Genomic DNA, 17297 nt, shown 5'->3' with positions numbered 1-17297 from the left:
AATCCATTTTTCTGGGGAGATAGGACCTTAATCACATTTTGAGTTTTATTATGGGCCTCGTCCCCATGATATATATATACTATATGGGGTTTTGCAGGTATGTAAGTATGTTGAATTAATGATGCAATGTTTGATCCCATGGAAATAGCACTCTCTGGTCAGCCACTTCTTGGTAATGCTGTCATTTCCTTTTTGGGTTTGTATAGGTTGGCCATGCTAGTTTGCTTCGAACTGCAACGTATACTATTTTACACGAGCCAGCAATTTTAAATGTAAGTAAGAGCAAAGGAATTTAATTCAAAGAGCATTAGAAACTTATATGCTGTCATCGGCAAGTCTCAATTAGGCACTCTTGATCTTCTGTGACGACAATTATTTTCAGTTGTTGAACTAAAATATTAGCAAAAAGCGAAGAAGTTCTCGTATAGCTAGCTGTACACAAGTAGTTCAAGAAAATATCTTTACGTTAGTCTAATAGCAGTTGTATTGTTGTTGCTTATATATAATTGTAAACGGTACGAATTGTGGGTAACTTGAAATTGCAGATCGAAACATTAAGGTACTCTACTACATTTTCCATGTTCTCTGAGTATTAAATGACGAAAGAAGAAATTGTTTAGACAAAGAGCGAACCGATGAAAGTTTTAAAAGTGAAATAGATGCAAGAAAGACCCCTAACGTCGTTATGTGAAATGAAATCTGGGAGAGGGAGGATACAAGTAATTGAAGTATTGATACATTGAAATCAGAGCACCAAATTGGCATTAATAGTCAGCTATTGAAAATTCACAATACAAAGCCCAGGTAGAGACATGGTCATTTCATGCTTGGTACACAACAAATTTGATGTATGCGCATATTATCTTCGAACCTCCTCCCTCCTCCAAATGACTATAAAAATACCTAGCAAATGGGGAGAGAGGAAGAAAAAACAAAAGAAAGAGATTACGCATATTTTCCAGTAGGCAGACATTCTTCTTTTAATTCCACCACCATTTCGGTTTGCTTGATTTGGGAGCGTTTTACATCAGAATGCGAAGTACGGCAAGACCAACGGCAGAAATGGAGACGAGTGTTCCTATACAATACTTGATCACATCGTACTTTGACGCTTCCAGATGAGCCCTTAAAGCATGAATTTCCTGCAAATGGAATATCCAGAAATCAAAACTCAATGGTCGTAAATTCCAGTAAGAAAAAATAGTCATGTTACCGAAAGCATTCTACTATAACTTACCCGGTCAAGCTTGTTTGTGAGGTTTGAGGTTTCTACATTCTGATTCGCTAGCTCATCCCTAATTCGACTGCACTCAATATTCAACAGCAGTTAATCCAAATAGCCAGAGGAACAATGAGTGTATCTGCCTAAAAGTATAAGAATGTCGAAATTTTGACGAGCTTTGTTATATTGAAAAGGTAAGATAATGGACAACAATCCTGCTTACCCTTTTTCAAGATTCAAATCCAAACGTTGTCCAGCAGTCACTTTGTCAATTTCGTACCTGTTTCGAGAACGGACATAATTTAAGTTTAGATGGATCGATCAAGCTAGTATCATACTGCTATTCATTTACAGCTCCATAAATCAAACCTCAGTTCGCTTCGCATCTTCTCTATATCGTTCCGCAGTTTTTCAGTTTCACGTTGTAGTTCAGAGAAATGATGACCCTGTATTCATTATGGATAGTTAGTTCAAGACACATTAAAGAACCACATCATAATCGGTCTCTCCAATAATAACAGGATACTCATTTCAGACATCAGTGCCGATATGACTATGAAGAAACATTTGGCAGTTCATGTACTGCACGAATGGCATAATCGTCTAAAACACTAAGGGGCAACTCAAGTGGGCATATTGAAGTAGGTCAATGAGGCCCCTAAGAACAAGAAGAGAAGTTGAGGTAGAAGCGCAAGACAGAGACGAAGCACAAATGATCCAGTCAAAATACTATCCAGCAAACGTGTTTGGAATCTGGAGATTGGAGAAGCTCCGATCTTTAAGGTTTATAAGGATCATCCTGTTAATAGTTTATATTACTAATTTGGTTTCTTTCGCTAGTTTTCTACTTTTGTCAATTATAGTCGTTAGGCCTCGTTTCGAGATGATAGCTGTATTTAGAATCAAACGCTGTGAGCTATTAAAGTTTATTCTTGTTATGAAGAACACATGGTCGGCCGACGCGATGATCATAGAAGATACAAGTATACGACCTTAATTTTTCTATCTTGCTAATGGGAGCATCAACATCACAAATCTAGAAAATTGAAGAGACTAAAAACATGTAAGACCTATGGAGGCTTCAAAGCCTAGGGCCCTAGGCATATTCTTTACGAACGCTCATGACAGAAAGGTAATCTATGAATCTCGAAAATATGTTTCCAGAAAGTGCCAAGGGAGATACACACCGAAGGTACTATCATTTATGGGAGAAGGTACTACCTTAGGCCTAATATGGCATGGTAAGTGCTGCACTTGGTCTTATTTACGTAATAATGCATGCCAGTCTTACTAAATGTAAATACTTAGTACAGAAATCGAACACAACATCCTGAACTGTCATACCAAATTGAAAAATAATATTGGGACCATATATTTGATTATGCAGCAGAGTTCTATCAACCTAGATTGTGGAAGTATGACATTGGTTTTACCATAACACTTGAACTGGTATAGATATCTATTCCTAGCTTCTTAAACATCGATAAAACAGACACACAAACACACACACACAGAGACATATCAACTTCGTGAATACTTTTTTCTTGATGGAAAATACCGTACGATCCACAGTATAATTTTGTTCCGCTACAGCACTACTTAATCGAAAATGAAACAAATTCAATTTGCTCTAACGCGACAATGGGTCGTGTATGCTATGTCATGTGTCCATTAGTATACGAAACTAACAAAGTTATGCTATAACCACCGAACTGAAACACTACTTTAAAGGGTTAGTACCTGGGAGCTCTGTACTTCAGATTTGAACTGGGATATAATGGCTTCTTGACCCATCTTAATCTACACCGAACCAAAAAAACACGAATAGATGATATAAGATGAAGTTACACCATACATACATAATCACCGAATTTCATTGATATCGTTTTAGGCAAATCACAAAAAGATAATTGGATAAAGCTTGAGTATTTCAATACCTTCTCCATTTCTCCCTTTGAAACAAATGAATTAGCCACACTTTCTAAGCTATCACTCAAAACTCTGGTAATGGCAGCTGTTATCGCCTCGGCATGAGTCGACGGAATCCCTTGTGCTTCTAAATGTCTAACCTGCAATATCAAACAAATACATGAACCTACATTTTCAATCTAAGAAGAAACCCTAAAAAGCACAGAACTTGATGACAGGAATAAAAATTCAAGAAAAGAGATAAAACAAACGATTACCATAGCTAATGTATCAACAAGAAAAGCTCGTTGGCTTCCAGTAGATTTTGAGAGTTGAGATATCTGTCTACAATCATATCTATTAATTTGAGAACTGAAAGATGGAGTACCAGTAGTAAACCTAATCGAGGAAGAAGAACCTCCTCCTATTTGATGTATTCGATCAGATGTCGTCGTCGTCGTGGTTGATGTATTTGTCGCCGGTAATGAATGAATACCTCCAATTTCGTTGAATGAAAACCTAGATTTATTAAATCCTCCGGAAAGAACGGCCCTCCTACAAGTCGCCGGAGAAGCCATTCCTTCTTCTTTCTTTCTTTCTTTCTACTACCAAATTAGGGTTGACAAAATTGAATCTGAGAAATGATAGAAAGAACAAGAAAGGAGAATTTTTGACGATCGCGTTCTTCAAGTAGATAATAAATGTTGGTAGAAACCCTAGAAAATAGGAAGTTTGAAATGAGAGAAAGACTCCGAAAGAATTGGAGTTGAATGGTGATTTGAATCTTGGAAGGAGAATTCAGAAATAGACTTCTTGTGGTTTGCGTGGAGGAATTTATTTATTAGAGGAACGAAACGAGGGAAGAAGAAAAAAAAAAAGTGTAAATAACGGAATATCACCCTTTCTTCAAAACCGTTTTTCTCTTTTGGCTTCCCTTTCTTGACTACTTGTTCTTTCTTTCTCTATAAAATGAACTGGTAGCCGAGTTGGTAGTGAATCTACTCTTGTAATACAAGAAATTCCTAAACCGTTCTCGTGTTTATCGTTCGTATTGATCTATCGATTTCATTTTTATGACTATAGTAGTTTTTAATATCGAAAAGAAAAACGTTAGTCCACCTATGTATGGTCAATGAATATTGACCTAAGCATTGTATGTTTGTTTTTTGTTTTCTATGGTAGATGCTTTGACATTCAAAATGGTTTAAAAGTTGATAGAGTAAAAAAGAGCGAAGTTGAGTCAGATTCTTTCCAATCGATCTAGAGAGAGGGATATCGAAACATTGGGTGAAACTCAATCGTCTAAACTAGATTCCAAACGCTTAGATTTTTCAAACACTCAACATTATTGTGTTGATTTTGGAGAGACAAAGAACTTCAACTAGTTAATCTAGTTTAACTGAAATTTTATTAAGTTACAGGCACATAACCTCTAGGAATTTTTGTCCCTCTCTTTTTATTTCTCCATCTTCTTCGTTTCGCCACCATTGACCATACCACCAGAACCGCTCCTTTTTCTGTTAAAAATGAAAGTGAGGGGAAAGTAAAAAATGAGAAGGTGTTGTTGGTGGTGAAAAGACTAAGATGAATGATGGATAGGGCCTAGAGAATACTTTGACCAAACAAAATGATTTATCTCGTTTTAACACCTAATTTGTGACCAACTGGGGATGTAGCTCCCAATTTGGTAACGATAAAATGAGTGAAATTTACATACTTAGACCTAATCCGACATGGCCTCCCACTTAAGTTTTGGTTCCAATGTAGGTCTAATACTTGACCCACTCTATCATTGCTCAGTGCCAAATGGGAGAAACAAAGAAAACTATAAAATGACAAGAAAATACAACAAGATCCATAATGTCTTGAATACTTATATGTGCAAATAACAACGAGATGCGTTTCAATAAAAAATAGTAACAAGATCGTAAAAGAAAATTCCCAAGTAGTACTGCAACTGTGGCGTTCAATAATTAAACTTGAATGTTATATATCAAAATGATCACAGGCATCATTCTAAGGTAGCTGTATAAAATACTTTCTTCACAAGGCCTAGACGTAACAGACTCGACTCAACTACGACAAACTTTCTTACTTACTAAAAACATAAACAGCCGAAAACAAACTAAGAAAATAACAAAGACTAATTACTATCCTAGTATTAGACCATTCTTCGGTGTCGCGTGGGGTGATAACAAAGGGAGGTGGTAGACTGGTGGTGATCATCTGGTCGTGGTCGTCGCCGACTGGTAGTTGTGTTCGAACAGGATAAATGCTCTCTTGAAGAACTGACAATCTACAAATATAAGGATACCTGAAATACCCGCTAAATTTATTTTCTGGCTGAGGCAAACTACCATATTCACTAAACTCCTTCTTCTTCATGTCATAAAAATAAACAAAAGGAGATTCACCCAACTCAGTTAGACGTATTATCATAAACAAATCTGTTCCTGGAATTGATTCAATATCATAAGACTCATACTTTCCCATACAGAAAGGAAATTCAATCCTCTCCCAAATCCACTTACAACTGCTCTTCTCACCTTCCTCCTCCTCGTGGTCAATGTAAGTCCACAACTTCATATTTGTCACCTTCTTTTGATCATCATACATTACTCTCTCCATTAATGCTACATGTCCATCAACTTCTAATGCAAAACTGTATTTTTTCTCAAATCTCATACCATAAGGGTGTTTTATCAATTTAAATTTCTCTTTTCCGACATCAAATGCTAATACGTGGCGTAACCATTCACTATCGTGTATCGACCAATATATAGAACCATTCGAGTACGTTTGAGCTCTATCGCCAAAGCCTCTAACCGGTAGTGTTTGGTGAGTCGTTCTCCAAGAATTTTCACCGACTGTCAATACCTCATATATTCCCTCAAACGCAGCATCCGCATGAAAACCATTTATGAACCACACGAATAATACTTTGTGTTTTTGGGTGACAGGATCAAAACCAAATCCAATTATGGGAGAAACATGTTTAATAAGATAACTATTACCTTCCCACAAATTTGATGTAATCCATGGTGATTCTTCCTTAGTGCAAGGATTGTAAATAAGAACAGAACGTTCTGAACTATCGAAGAAACATAATAGACCATTAACAGGCCCGAGTATGCGTTTTCCCTCACATGTATACGGAATTTTAGGCAGCAATTCAGCACTACTCCCCTTGAACAAATCTAGTGTGAGAAAACTACTTTTCCGTTGTTCGGACAAAGAATGGATGAGGATCTTTTTATTTGAATTTGATCGACGACAACCATGTAACGAGATAAAGTGTTTGTCTTCTTGAATTAGAGACAACCAACTCTTGCGTACACACTTGAACCGCATAAGTGACTTAGCCGGAAGTCTACTAAGTATGTCCAACATTATTTCATCAATAGCATAAACTCCATGAAGGTTTGAAACATCGGTGGTGGTGGTGGTGGTGGTGGTGGTGGTGGTGGTGGTGGTGGGAACAGAACCTTGACTATTGTTTCTCATTGTAGTTAGTCTAAACAAGCTTGTTTCCTTTCTCTCTTTCTGTAATTTCTTTCTTGTTCCCTTCGTTTGCCCTCTCCTCAAATAGATATATAAAAATCGATGGAAAATCTCACTAACTCTAAAGTTATCTTAAACTACACATTCAATCCTGAAAATTAGAGAAACCCAAAGCTTCTAACTTTCTTAATCATGGAAATCATCACCTTCTAGGAAGAAATTAAGATTCTAAAACAAGAAATTAGTGAGTTAAAAGATCTCACCTTTTGTTTGAAAAGTTGAACACAAAAACAACCCATCTTCTTCTTATTGCTCATGGGAATCAGTCACAACCAGACCCAACAATCTTCTAACAAGCGGAAAGTTTAGCCTTTTATATTAAAACCCATTGCTGATACTGATAACTAGTTCAGACCAAGAATTGATTTTTGCTCATAAGATTTTTTAGGGCAGAAATAGAAGTCGGTCTCTTTTCTTCTCATTCTTCTTCTTGGGTGTTTTTTTTCGGTTGAAATTTCTTCTTGGGTGTTGTTTTCAGAAAGCCCAACGATGATGACTATTCGACCCGATATTTTTACCACCTAAAGCTTCCAGCCACACGCGGGAAGAGTTCTCACTCACTCAGATCTGACTCAATGTCCCAGACCTATTCAGTTCTGTCTCAAGATATAACTTACTCAGTTCTGTCTCGAGATATGACCTACTCAGTTCTGTCTCGAGATATGACCTACTCAGTTTTGTCTCAAGATATGACTAACTCAGTTATGACCTACTCAATTCTGTCTCAAGATATGACCTACTCAGTTCTGTTTCAAGATATGACCCAGACCTACTCAGTTCTGTCTCAAGATATGACCTACTCAGTTCAGTTTCAAGATATGACCTACTCAGTTCTGTATCAAGATATGACCTACTCAGTTCTGTCTCGAGATATGACCTACTCAGATTTGATTCGAGATTCCAAGCCTGCACATATCTAAGGTCGGAAATTTGGTCAGGTTTACTTCCTCATCAGGTCGTGATGGGCGAGCTTTGAATTTTTATGTTCATTAAGGTTATCATGTGGACTCTGACGAAGAATTACCGAAATTTGGATTCTAACACCTGTCCAAGGCCTCATATTCTTCTGATTTTTCGAGTTTTGGGTTTTTTAGTTTCAATTCTGGGACAAAACTTAAGACACACCGAGTGGTATGCCCTTATGTTAGCCAAATAGGCACTCCCAAGCCAAATATATATACTTTGTTGGGAAAAACGGTCGAGTCGACGCAGCGGAATATAAAGTTTTCCCCCTTTGTGTTAGTTACGAGGATAATATAGAAAAAAAAGTGGGAGACTGAAGATCAGTGGGCATTGCTACATCACGAAGCGTGTGGTTTGATGAGGCAATGGATTGATGATAATGTGTTGCATCATATTGAGAATGAGACTAATGGTCGTTCGTTGTGGTTGAAGTTGGAGCAGTTGTTTGCTTGGAAGAAAAGAAACTATAAGATTTGGTGATGAGACGTATAAATGACTCATATGGATTGATGATAATGTGTTGCATCATATTGAGAATGAGACTAATGGTCGTTCGTTGTGGTTGAAGTTGGAGCAGTTGTTTGCTTGGAAGAAAAGAAACTATAAGATTTGGTGATGAGACGTATAAATGACTCATTTGGACGAATTAGTCGTTTCGGAGTTTTTCTCTATTAAGATGATCGGTTTTTCTTGATTAGGTATTTTCGACAGAGTTGAACGCAAAAAAGAAGTAAAAAATAAGAAAGACGCTCGACAATAAATTCACTAGCACCCTGACATGTTCAAACATTTTCTGCAAGCTGCAAAAGCACCATTAATGGAGCCCAGAATCTGAACAAAATCAAGGTTAAACTAAAAAGGTTTCGACCACACTCCAAGAATAATAACATACAAGAAAATAAAATTCTTATTCACACAGAAATTAGAATGATTTCGGGGAATATTAACATGATCTTAAAACACCTAAACACAAACTAAATAATTACGAATCATTTTGAGAAGAGTTCTTCGAATGCAAATTAAAGAACAAGCACTTATCTTTCACAGCTTCTCGCTCGGTTTCATACTCTTTAAAGTTATACTCTTCCTGCTTAAAGGAAGACGGAACCTTTCCTGCGCTATAACATTGATTACACAAACTAAAATGAGATTTTATCTCTTTGAACCGAGAACCAGTAATGGGGTATCGACAAACTGAGCAAGAATGGTGACCATGACGAGTTCTGTCTTTGTTCTCGAGCTTCTCGAAAGTTGTCATAATCCCAAACCCCCAATCTGGATCGTCAAACATTAAGACAAATTCCGGGAAAGAGATCAACAAAACATTATCTTCTTCTCCACGAACTTCCATCATTTCAGCAGCACCTTGAGAAGGGATATAAACTGCCCTCAACCACTTGATATAATTCAGGGCATCGATTCTCTGGATATGTCCATTGCCTTCTTCGTTCACAGGCCGCCACATGAGAGCATCAAAGGCAGTCCTTTTTCGCTGTTCCGATGAGCCACCACAAATAGGGGCAAGAATTGCAAAGAACATGCCCAAGTCTATCCTACCCCCACCTGAAACATCTAAAACAGACAAGATCCTCTCATTGATAACTTTAACAGCTCCTTGGAATGTCTCGGATTTCAGAAAATGAAGTAACCTACGAAGAATAACCTCTAACGCTGCCTTCCTGATTGATTTCTCAGGGACACCATTGCCAGAAAAAGACACGGGTATTTCGGTTTCATCCATTTCCTTCTTCAAAAGTTCAGCTTCACATCGGCTCAACCTCGTAAGCCTCTGAAAAGACCTGATTTCTAAAGCACTAGCTAAATCCTGTCTGAGTGTAGTCCTTGTGTCAACTCTCTTAAACTTCGACGTTTCCACAACATGAAAAGATCCTGCACCATCAGTACCACCATTCGGCTTAGGCCTCTTCTTCTTCAACTGCTTCAAATGAGTAATCGCATCGTGCAACTCGACCCTATTCGTCATGTTAAAAGCTTCCTTTAAAGCTTTCTTAGCTTCCTCAGATTCCCCAGCCCCAAACAAAGCCACAGCTTTATTAAGCTGAGCTCTCCAATTATTTGGAAACACAGCTAGAACCCTAGTATACATGTCAAAAGCTCTTTGATACCTACCCATATCCATATAAAGCCCACCCAAGTTATACAAAGCATCGACATGCCCTGGTTTCAAATCGATCGCCTTCTGAAACTCTTGAATCGCCTTATCATGTTCTCCCATTGCGTGCAAAGTCGATCCAAGATCACAATGAGCATCAGCATAATCTATTTTCAGAAAAATTGCTTCTTCTAGGGCTTTCTCAGCTGCCCTATACTCTCCTACTCCAAATAGAGCACTACCCAGAAGTTTTAAAGCCCTAAAATGTGTTGGACAAAGAATTGCAGCTTCTCTATAATTCTCACAAGCACTTAAAACCATACCTTCGCTTTCGAGAGAAATCCCTAAATTGACATGAATTTGAGGAAGAAGATAAGACCATTGATTCCCACCAACCTCAGCTGCTTCAAGAGCTAATAAAAATTCTTCCTTTGCTTCTTTACGCTTTCCGTTAACGTATAAACAGTTTCCTGCCCTAAAATGTGCTCTAACATCAGTAGGTTGAAGCTCAGAAGATCTCTTAAAGCTTATCAAAGCTTCCTTAAACAATTGGTGTTCATATAAAACCCTAGCAATTGCCATATGTCCATCAAATGCCTCTTCTCTTGACCTAGTTCCATCAACTCTGTTTCTCAAAACCCCTAATTCTCTTAAAAATGAAGCAAAATCACTTCCTGATTCTTCCCAAATAATTCTTCTCTCTGAAATTTCTGAAGAAGGACCTAATTCCCTTGACCAACCAACATCTGAGTAAATATCAATATTATCCCCTTTCAATCTTCCATCTTTTGCTTGCTTAGCTTTCAATCTCTTGATCAAATTCTCCAATTCATCCACAATTTTCGAAGTACCATCAAACACAATTCCATGATTTGGGGAAGCTTCCCAAGCGGCATTGGTAATTTGATTCTCGTTCTGTTCAACAATTCGATCATCATCGATAGTGGAAGAAGAAGAAGCTTCAGCTTCATCAGAAATCGGTAAGGAAGGCGATTCAGGATTGAGTTGGAAACCGAGAGATTGGAAGTCACGATCAACATCTCCGGCACCATCATCGTAAGTACGGAGGAGACCATCAAAGGTAAGACCTTTTTGTCCATTAATGAATTCAGAGTAAGTTTTGAAAACTTCATCGAGTATGGCATTGATTTGTTCTTGGCTGAATTTAACCCTAGGGTTAACTGCGAGAACAAGGGAAGCCATTTCTTCTCGATTAAGACCTCCATCTTTATTCATATCGAATTGTTGAAATATTCTCTTCACCTTCTTCGTCCTGCTGTCTCTTGAAGCCATATTTAGGGCAAATGAAGCAACAGAGGAAGATGTAGTAGAAAGAGATTGAGATGAAATTAGGGTTGTTGTTGATTTACTTTGGGGTAAAGTGAGGGTATTTCAGTTTCAACATTCCTCTCAGATCTAGAGTGAGAGAGAGACGGTTGGGAAATTGATATAAGTTAGTTAACAAGATTCTATTTGGTAGTACTTAGGTACTCATTAATTTTGGTTTTTAGTACTGTAGTTGTTAAAGAGACACCCAATTTTGTTCAAGAGACACCTAATTTTGTTCAAAATTGCTAATTGTTACTTTGAAGGCCCACATTTAAATTGTTTTAACCTATGTAAAAGTTCCTCTTCGTTTTCCCTGCAAACTGCTGCCCTTCGTTTGACGGAAAGGTTTCTCCGTAGTATTAGGCAAACAATTTTCCCATTTGTCTCAAACGGAAGGTCGTCTACAAATGATAATAACCATTCAGTTTATTTCGGAATCATCAGAGGGAGAGAGGAGTGAAACGTGAGAGAGGAGAGTGACGAGAGAAGAGGGGATCGACCATGGAGATAGGTGGGGGTAGTGATGGTGGTTTGAGATGTATGAGGAAGCTCAAGGGGTGTTATTAGGAATAGAAGAAAAGGAGGGGGCCATTTTGGAGGTCTCCTGTTATCAATTCATAGTAAGACATCCCATTCCAAAGACTAAACATTTCAGGGGTTTATACAGCCAAACTTGGTGTCTTTTAACGTTTACCCTAATATTTAATCCCCTAATATAAGATGAATGATTGTTTATGTGGATGGGCAAAGGGCTCATCGTTTACACGTGAGACCTCTCACACTTCGTGCTTAATCCGAGGGCCTACACCACTTTCAGGGGGGCCTTTAGGCGCACCCTAGTTTATGGTGCCTTTTGAAATTTTTAAACTTAGATTAGTAAGTAATGTAATTTGTTTATGGTGCCTTTTGAAGTTTTTGAACTTACATTAGTAAGTCATGTAATCTGAAACCAGTGGAATCTCATATTTACTGAACATAGATTATTAAAGGTATAAAGAGATTAGTTTGATAATCTGACCTCTAAGTTAGATGGATTTTAGGCCTTATAATTTAGAATGCTTAAGTTCACGCGGTTATTGTGTTTATCACATCTTAATGATGTATCAATCCTTTTGTAATGACTTCTTCATAGTCAATTTTTCAAAAGATATATAATTTAAATTGCATAAAACTTGGTAAATTGGCACAAAAATCATTTTTTTTAATCATTTGTGCCTCGGACCCTTGACTTTTAGGGTGGAAGACTAAATCTTTTACCACTCCAACCAAGAATTGTTGGCAAAAAGAATCAGTACTTTGTCCCCGACAGACAGAAGAAAACAAAAAAATATCAGTGCATCACAAATAATAAGTTGACGGGATAAATTTGTCAAAAGAAGAAGGATTTGAATCGGTTCCACATGCTGACCCGATGGCTCATGCCATGAGGATAATAGATATGGGATTTTATATTGTATTTATTTATTTTCGTATGGAAGTTTATCAATGGACGTCTTTACATCATATACAAATTACATTTCCAAGTACACTTAATACAAGACGATTATTCAGCCATAACTTAGAGAGAGAACCAATTACTTATCTGTCCAAAAAGTACATGATAGCCAGATTAGAACAAGTTAATTAGTAGAAACTTTTACAGTTTATGCTTGTTGAACATAATTAGTCAGATAGAACTCCTACCTCTTTGTTGGCACTCAGACAGCCATAAATCTAGGTGTTCTATGATCTGTTCTCTTACTTTCTTCACTGCATTAGGGGAGCTGCAATTCATGGCATTTCCTATGAAAAAAACCCCACAAATTTATGCATGAGCCCATCAGTTCTTGCAACATATATGATTGGTGATAACCTAAGTAATCGGGCTGTGGCCTAAGTCATGAGAGATTGAATTGTCTTACATGTATAACATGTATACATATAAGCTGCCGCCTTACCCAGAGGAGAAAAAAGATGAAAGAACAAATAACTCGGCTCAGGCTAGAACAGAGTCCGAACGGAGTAACTTTGGAGTGGTTCGGCTACGCAAGTAAAACTTAAGAGATGAATTTGAAGTATACCTTCAAGACTTGCAGGAGATTGAGGACACCCTCTCAGATCCGTTCCATGGCCACAATTATGACATGAGATGAGATAGGATGGCACTGAATAGTTGCAAAAAAATGTCGCAGTAACAAAAATAAGATGATAAGTTGAGACTAAAGTTCTTGTCTATATCACGAGGTCTGGATTGAGCAACCGGTATAGTGTACACCTGGGGCTACAGTCCACCAGGCGGTGCTGGTGGCATTCTGATGATAACATGCAAATGTAAGATCTAGCCACCAAATTCACTACCATATTAACAAGTTTGAAAACTCACTATCAGGAGATGAAGTCTGCTTGGATGCGTGGCGCCAGGGGTCCTGTGAGCCGTTTGTGAAGACTATCTTCGAACCTACAAACCGTTGAAGTAGAATGAGGAAGGCCATTTTCTTACAGTTAAAGGAGACTGTAAACAGCATCAACGACAAGTTAACCAACCTTTTGTTGGGTAAAAGATTCAAGGTTCGAGACAACAAGGAAAAATGAAACATATCGCCTATGAATGTACGAGACAAAGAAGCAATTAAGCAAAAACGGCTGAAAGAGTTTTAAAGTAGTCACCAGCAATTTTTGTGCCTCCATAATATAGATTTGTTGCATCTACATCAGGGTAGACGCCCTCTCCAAAAACGTTCTTACATAGGTCCAGATGGTATCTGCAAACTTGAATTAACAAAATTTTCAAGTTCAGGATTGCAAAAGATATGCGGAACTCGACAGTAAGCTCAAATGCTAGATTCAATATTCAAAAGTTTCAGGAACAAGGTATTGCAAACACCTCAAATTACTTGGAACATATTGTGAATATTTTGAGTACATTTGACATGGGGAAAGAGATCTGATGGGAAAAGTAGAGAAAATTCAACACTGTAAGAAGGATACATGCCTTGTATCAACTTTTGATGAGCGGATGCTATCATTTGAGGGTGCAACTTGGAAATAAGCGACCTCGGTACAAACTTGGAACCACCACAACCTATCAGCACTATCTTCACCAAGAGAAGTCTTCTTTAAGTATTCTTGATCATAAGTTTGAACGCCAGCCCCATAAGTCCCAAGATAGTAATCTTTCACATAGCTGGCATATGCGTCCTGGAAACAAGATTATCCTTCATTATTACAGTTTATAAGCACGCCCCCGAATTCAAAAAGCCAGAATATAGATCTTCGTCAAAAGACCAAAGTAATAGAAAGAGACAATAGTACGGTGGCGTTCTTATGTATTTGGTACATCACATAAATTCTTTTACTGGAGAAAGAATTAAACAAGTCCATCATTACTCTTCTTTTCCTTTGAATTGCGATGTGGGGAAGTATGGGATCTGTAAACCATAACATAAAAGGATTTGATGCTAATAACTTAATGTCTAAAACATTGAATAAAAACTTATCAGAGTTTTCTAAAAGGACATTTGCTTCTTAAAGGAGTTGAGATTCTTCTTTTCTTTTAAGAATAATAATGAAATCTGATGATCTATATGAGCATACCAAAATGAACTCATGTCTAGGTTATAAATAAATAAGTAATAGAAACTGACAAATAAATCTTAACTATACATGCCATGAACATTTTATTTATTAATTTACCTCAATAAAGTCCACAATGATTTTTCTAGTGTCCACAATCATAGCATCGTACGATTATTTCTTATGCATGATAGACTCTGTGTGTATCACTAAGTTTTATTTCTTCCAGGTGCAATTTTTTACAAAATGCAATTTACCCCTGATTCCACATGCATGAGAATAATAGCATAGAAAGTGCCTACCACCAAATCTTTTCCGGATTTTTTTGCTTCAATAAGAGGATCACATAGTATATCTGGATTCCCGTATTGGAACTGCAAAACAAATGTAAGAAAGCGGTCACTTGCTTAAAAGAACCGGTATAGTAAGCAACACTTAATTATTTATATTTGATAAGTCACTATACCGCTGCGACTGCAGCATCTGCCACAAAGTATAGAAAGTCTCCGTCGTTCTTAAGCTGCAAGCATATATCAAAGATGCAAAACGAAAACTTCTAAGAGTACGTAGAGACAACAAACACCAAAGTACGCAAAAAAAACGTTAGCACTATAAGTAGCTTTTTCGTGCATAAGGCAGTTAAGTTTACCAAATAGAATCAAATCTGTAAGAAACATAACACTGTACCTCAGCTGCGCCAAACAAATTCTTCACAGCTTTTCCATCTGATGCCAGTTTTTCTTCAACGAGTTTAGTGATTTCTTGTAACGTGGCTTTACAATGAGGACCAGCAGACTCTCCAATCTGCAATTAGATGACCAAAATGATACCTAATTCATAAGACATAAAATCCTGCCGTCAAACAGTCAAAAGATAAAAATCAATGGAAAGATGAAAGAGGACAGACGTAAATGGGAATGAAGGTAAAGTAACAGAGCTAACAAGGTCAAATCACTCAATTAAGATAACAAATATAACCTACACGAACTCATTGTACTTGGCTACCTGCTTGTCAAATTCCGTGTATTCGTAAATGGCTTGAACGACTGCAGAACTTGCAAGACTCCCACATGCTAAGTGTGGGAATTTCAAACGAAACCACGCACTGAGTGCACCAGGATAAGAAACACCAAAAACAAACCATGGGTTATCAAAAGTTGATCGATTAAGCTTCACGTTCAATGATTCCTGCAGTACAAGTACCCAATTAGACAATAAGTCAAGGATGTACCTAATCACATAAAACCAATGTTTCCATTGCTGCAAACAAGCATAAAGTGGTAAGAAGTAAGAACATAGTATATAAAGAATCAAATAAGTTTCGAGTGAATCATGTTGAAGATTGGCAACAGTATTCGGCATGACAATGTAGTAGTTATATACCTGATAATACTTACGGAAAGCAGCCAAATCGAAAAGAGCTTGCTTTGAAGATAGATATTTCAAATTTTCAGTTGATAATGTATCGAAAGGAGAACTCTTCCCATAGTAGCGATGCTCAAGAGACACCACAGCAGCACCAAATTTTTTTGCCATAACCTACTCAGAATTACCACAATTCTTCAACTTGAGTAAAATTGCATAAGTAAATGACTAGGGTATTCAAGTTGGAAATAGATCGATGAAAACCTATATATAGTCATGGAACAAAATCTCATTAACAGTAGATAGTCTTTCTCCCAAGTCCCATGTGGGACTATTTTCACACGCCACTGGACGTGTGGCATTCTTTGAGTGAGCCTAACACGGGTTTTGCTTTTTTCGGGTGATGTGGAGCACAAGTGGTGTATAAGTCTATCACGTGTGGTCCTAGCTCTGCTACCATGTATATATTCTTGGTTGCTAGATCGTATTTCTCCGATGTGCGACTATTTTCACCTAGCCTTCTTTCAGCCTAACAGTTGAAATGATTACAAATCTAAAACCAAACCGAAATCGATAAGACTTACACTGATATAATCATTTGGAATCCCATTGCAAGAATATTCACCACAAATTTTGAAGAAAATAGGTCCATCTGAAAGTCGAAAGTGATCAAGGAATTCATAGTATCGCTGCTCGAATTGACGTCCATCCTGCAAAAAAGTTTATTGAAATTTTTAGTACTAGTAAAATTGGGTAAGTGATAGAAAGAGAGAGAGAGAGAGAAACTGACATACAATTGGGGAGAAGTGATCAAGGGTTTGGTTGAACCAGAGTGGTTGTTGAGTTAAGTAACGACGAGACTCTGCTATCAAGAAGAAGAAGAAGAAGAGCGAGAAAAATATTGAAGTCTTCATCTGTTGGAGAGAGAGAGAGAGAGAGAGAGAAATTTTGGAGACCAGAGAGAGAAATTTTGGAGACCAGAGTCCCCCTTAAATGTGCCTTGAAGGAGGCCCCTATAACACTTATAGGGGGGGCCATTAAAACTACCCTAATTGAGCAGAAGTACCGTTTGAAAAATAACACGTGGCTGGCTGTTTGTTTACATATGTCGAAATTTTTTTGGACGAAAACAAGTTGGCCCATGAAGATGAAGAAGTAGAAGTTTAAGTGTTGATCAAGTTACTTACCAAAATCTTCTTCCTGTTTAATCAAAATCTTGGGGTTTTAATTTAAGGGAAGTTTAACTAAAATGGGATAAGAAAGAAGGAAATTAAACAAGCTTGT

General features: G+C 37.5%; 3 protein-coding genes and 1 pseudogene across 5 annotated transcripts; all 4 read right to left on the bottom strand.

Annotated features, from left to right (window-relative positions):
• Nucleotides 1–735: 735 nt before the first annotated feature.
• Nucleotides 736–4188, bottom strand: LOC147570623 (protein FMP32, mitochondrial-like). The gene is made up of 7 exons (XM_086657153.1): nucleotides 3409–4188; nucleotides 3160–3291; nucleotides 2963–3022; nucleotides 1592–1668; nucleotides 1446–1502; nucleotides 1238–1304; nucleotides 736–1142 (listed from the first exon to the last, which is right to left on the bottom strand). The coding sequence occupies exons 1-7, from the start codon at nucleotides 3706–3708 to the stop codon at nucleotides 1023–1025; spliced, it is 813 nt and encodes a 270-aa protein (XP_086513279.1). The 5' UTR covers nucleotides 3709–4188; the 3' UTR covers nucleotides 736–1022.
• A 907-nt stretch (nucleotides 4189–5095) lies between these two features.
• On the bottom strand, nucleotides 5096–7152 carry LOC147570622 (F-box protein At5g49610-like). Its single transcript, XM_086657180.1, has one exon. The coding sequence runs from the start codon at nucleotides 6632–6634 to the stop codon at nucleotides 5222–5224; it is 1413 nt and encodes a 470-aa protein (XP_086513306.1). The 5' UTR covers nucleotides 6635–7152; the 3' UTR covers nucleotides 5096–5221.
• A 1391-nt stretch (nucleotides 7153–8543) lies between these two features.
• On the bottom strand, nucleotides 8544–11338 carry LOC147570621 (putative TPR repeat-containing protein At1g05150 pseudogene; annotated as a pseudogene). The gene has a single exon (XR_015231471.1). The product of XR_015231471.1 is annotated as a putative TPR repeat-containing protein At1g05150 pseudogene (transcript).
• A 1197-nt stretch (nucleotides 11339–12535) lies between these two features.
• Nucleotides 12536–17010, bottom strand: LOC147570620 (putative serine protease EDA2). 2 transcript variants are annotated; one of them, XM_086657152.1, is made up of 13 exons: nucleotides 16808–17010; nucleotides 16598–16723; nucleotides 16032–16187; nucleotides 15654–15836; nucleotides 15336–15452; nucleotides 15115–15168; nucleotides 14951–15022; nucleotides 14068–14273; nucleotides 13743–13837; nucleotides 13459–13533; nucleotides 13157–13240; nucleotides 12780–12878; nucleotides 12536–12678 (listed from the first exon to the last, which is right to left on the bottom strand). In XM_086657152.1, the coding sequence occupies exons 1-13, from the start codon at nucleotides 16925–16927 to the stop codon at nucleotides 12671–12673; spliced, it is 1395 nt and encodes a 464-aa protein (XP_086513278.1). In that variant the 5' UTR covers nucleotides 16928–17010; the 3' UTR covers nucleotides 12536–12670. The 2 variants fall into 2 exon arrangements, with proteins under 2 accessions (XP_086513278.1, XP_086513277.1); XM_086657151.1 differs by having other exon boundaries at nucleotides 12536–12878.
• Between the last annotated feature and the right edge of the window lie 287 nt (nucleotides 17011–17297).

The sequence above is a fragment of the Eschscholzia californica genome, unplaced genomic scaffold (assembly GCF_041429995.1).
Source record: "Eschscholzia californica isolate CP2 unplaced genomic scaffold, dmEscCali1.0.p SCAF_1, whole genome shotgun sequence".
Lineage (NCBI taxonomy): Eukaryota > Viridiplantae > Streptophyta > Magnoliopsida > Ranunculales > Papaveraceae > Eschscholzia > Eschscholzia californica.
This window is presented reverse-complemented; position numbering and strand designations above follow the sequence as displayed.

Bases quoted from the DNA above. Each gene is read 5' to 3' on its own strand.
- LOC147570622 (XM_086657180.1), bottom strand. From the start codon at position 6,634: ATGAGAAACAATAGTCAAGGTTCTGTTCCCACCACCACCACCACCACC.
- LOC147570620 (XM_086657151.1), bottom strand. From the start codon at position 16,927: ATGAAGACTTCAATATTTTTCTCGCTCTTCTTCTTCTTCTTCTTGATA. The intron at 15,169-15,335 runs GTACAGTGTTAT...ATATGCTTGCAG, and splicing joins ATTTGTTTGGCGCAGCTGAG to CTTAAGAACGACGGAGACTT. The intron at 13,534-13,742 runs GTGACTACTTTA...AACGGTTTGTAG, and splicing joins TGGAGGCACAAAAATTGCTG to GTTCGAAGATAGTCTTCACA.
- LOC147570623 (XM_086657153.1), bottom strand. From the start codon at position 3,708: ATGGCTTCTCCGGCGACTTGTAGGAGGGCCGTTCTTTCCGGAGGATTT. The intron at 1,669-2,962 runs GTACTAACCCTT...TAATGAATACAG, and splicing joins CTGAAGTACAGAGCTCCCAG to GGTCATCATTTCTCTGAACT. The intron at 1,143-1,237 runs GTAAGTTATAGT...TTCCATTTGCAG, and splicing joins TCACAAACAAGCTTGACCGG to GAAATTCATGCTTTAAGGGC.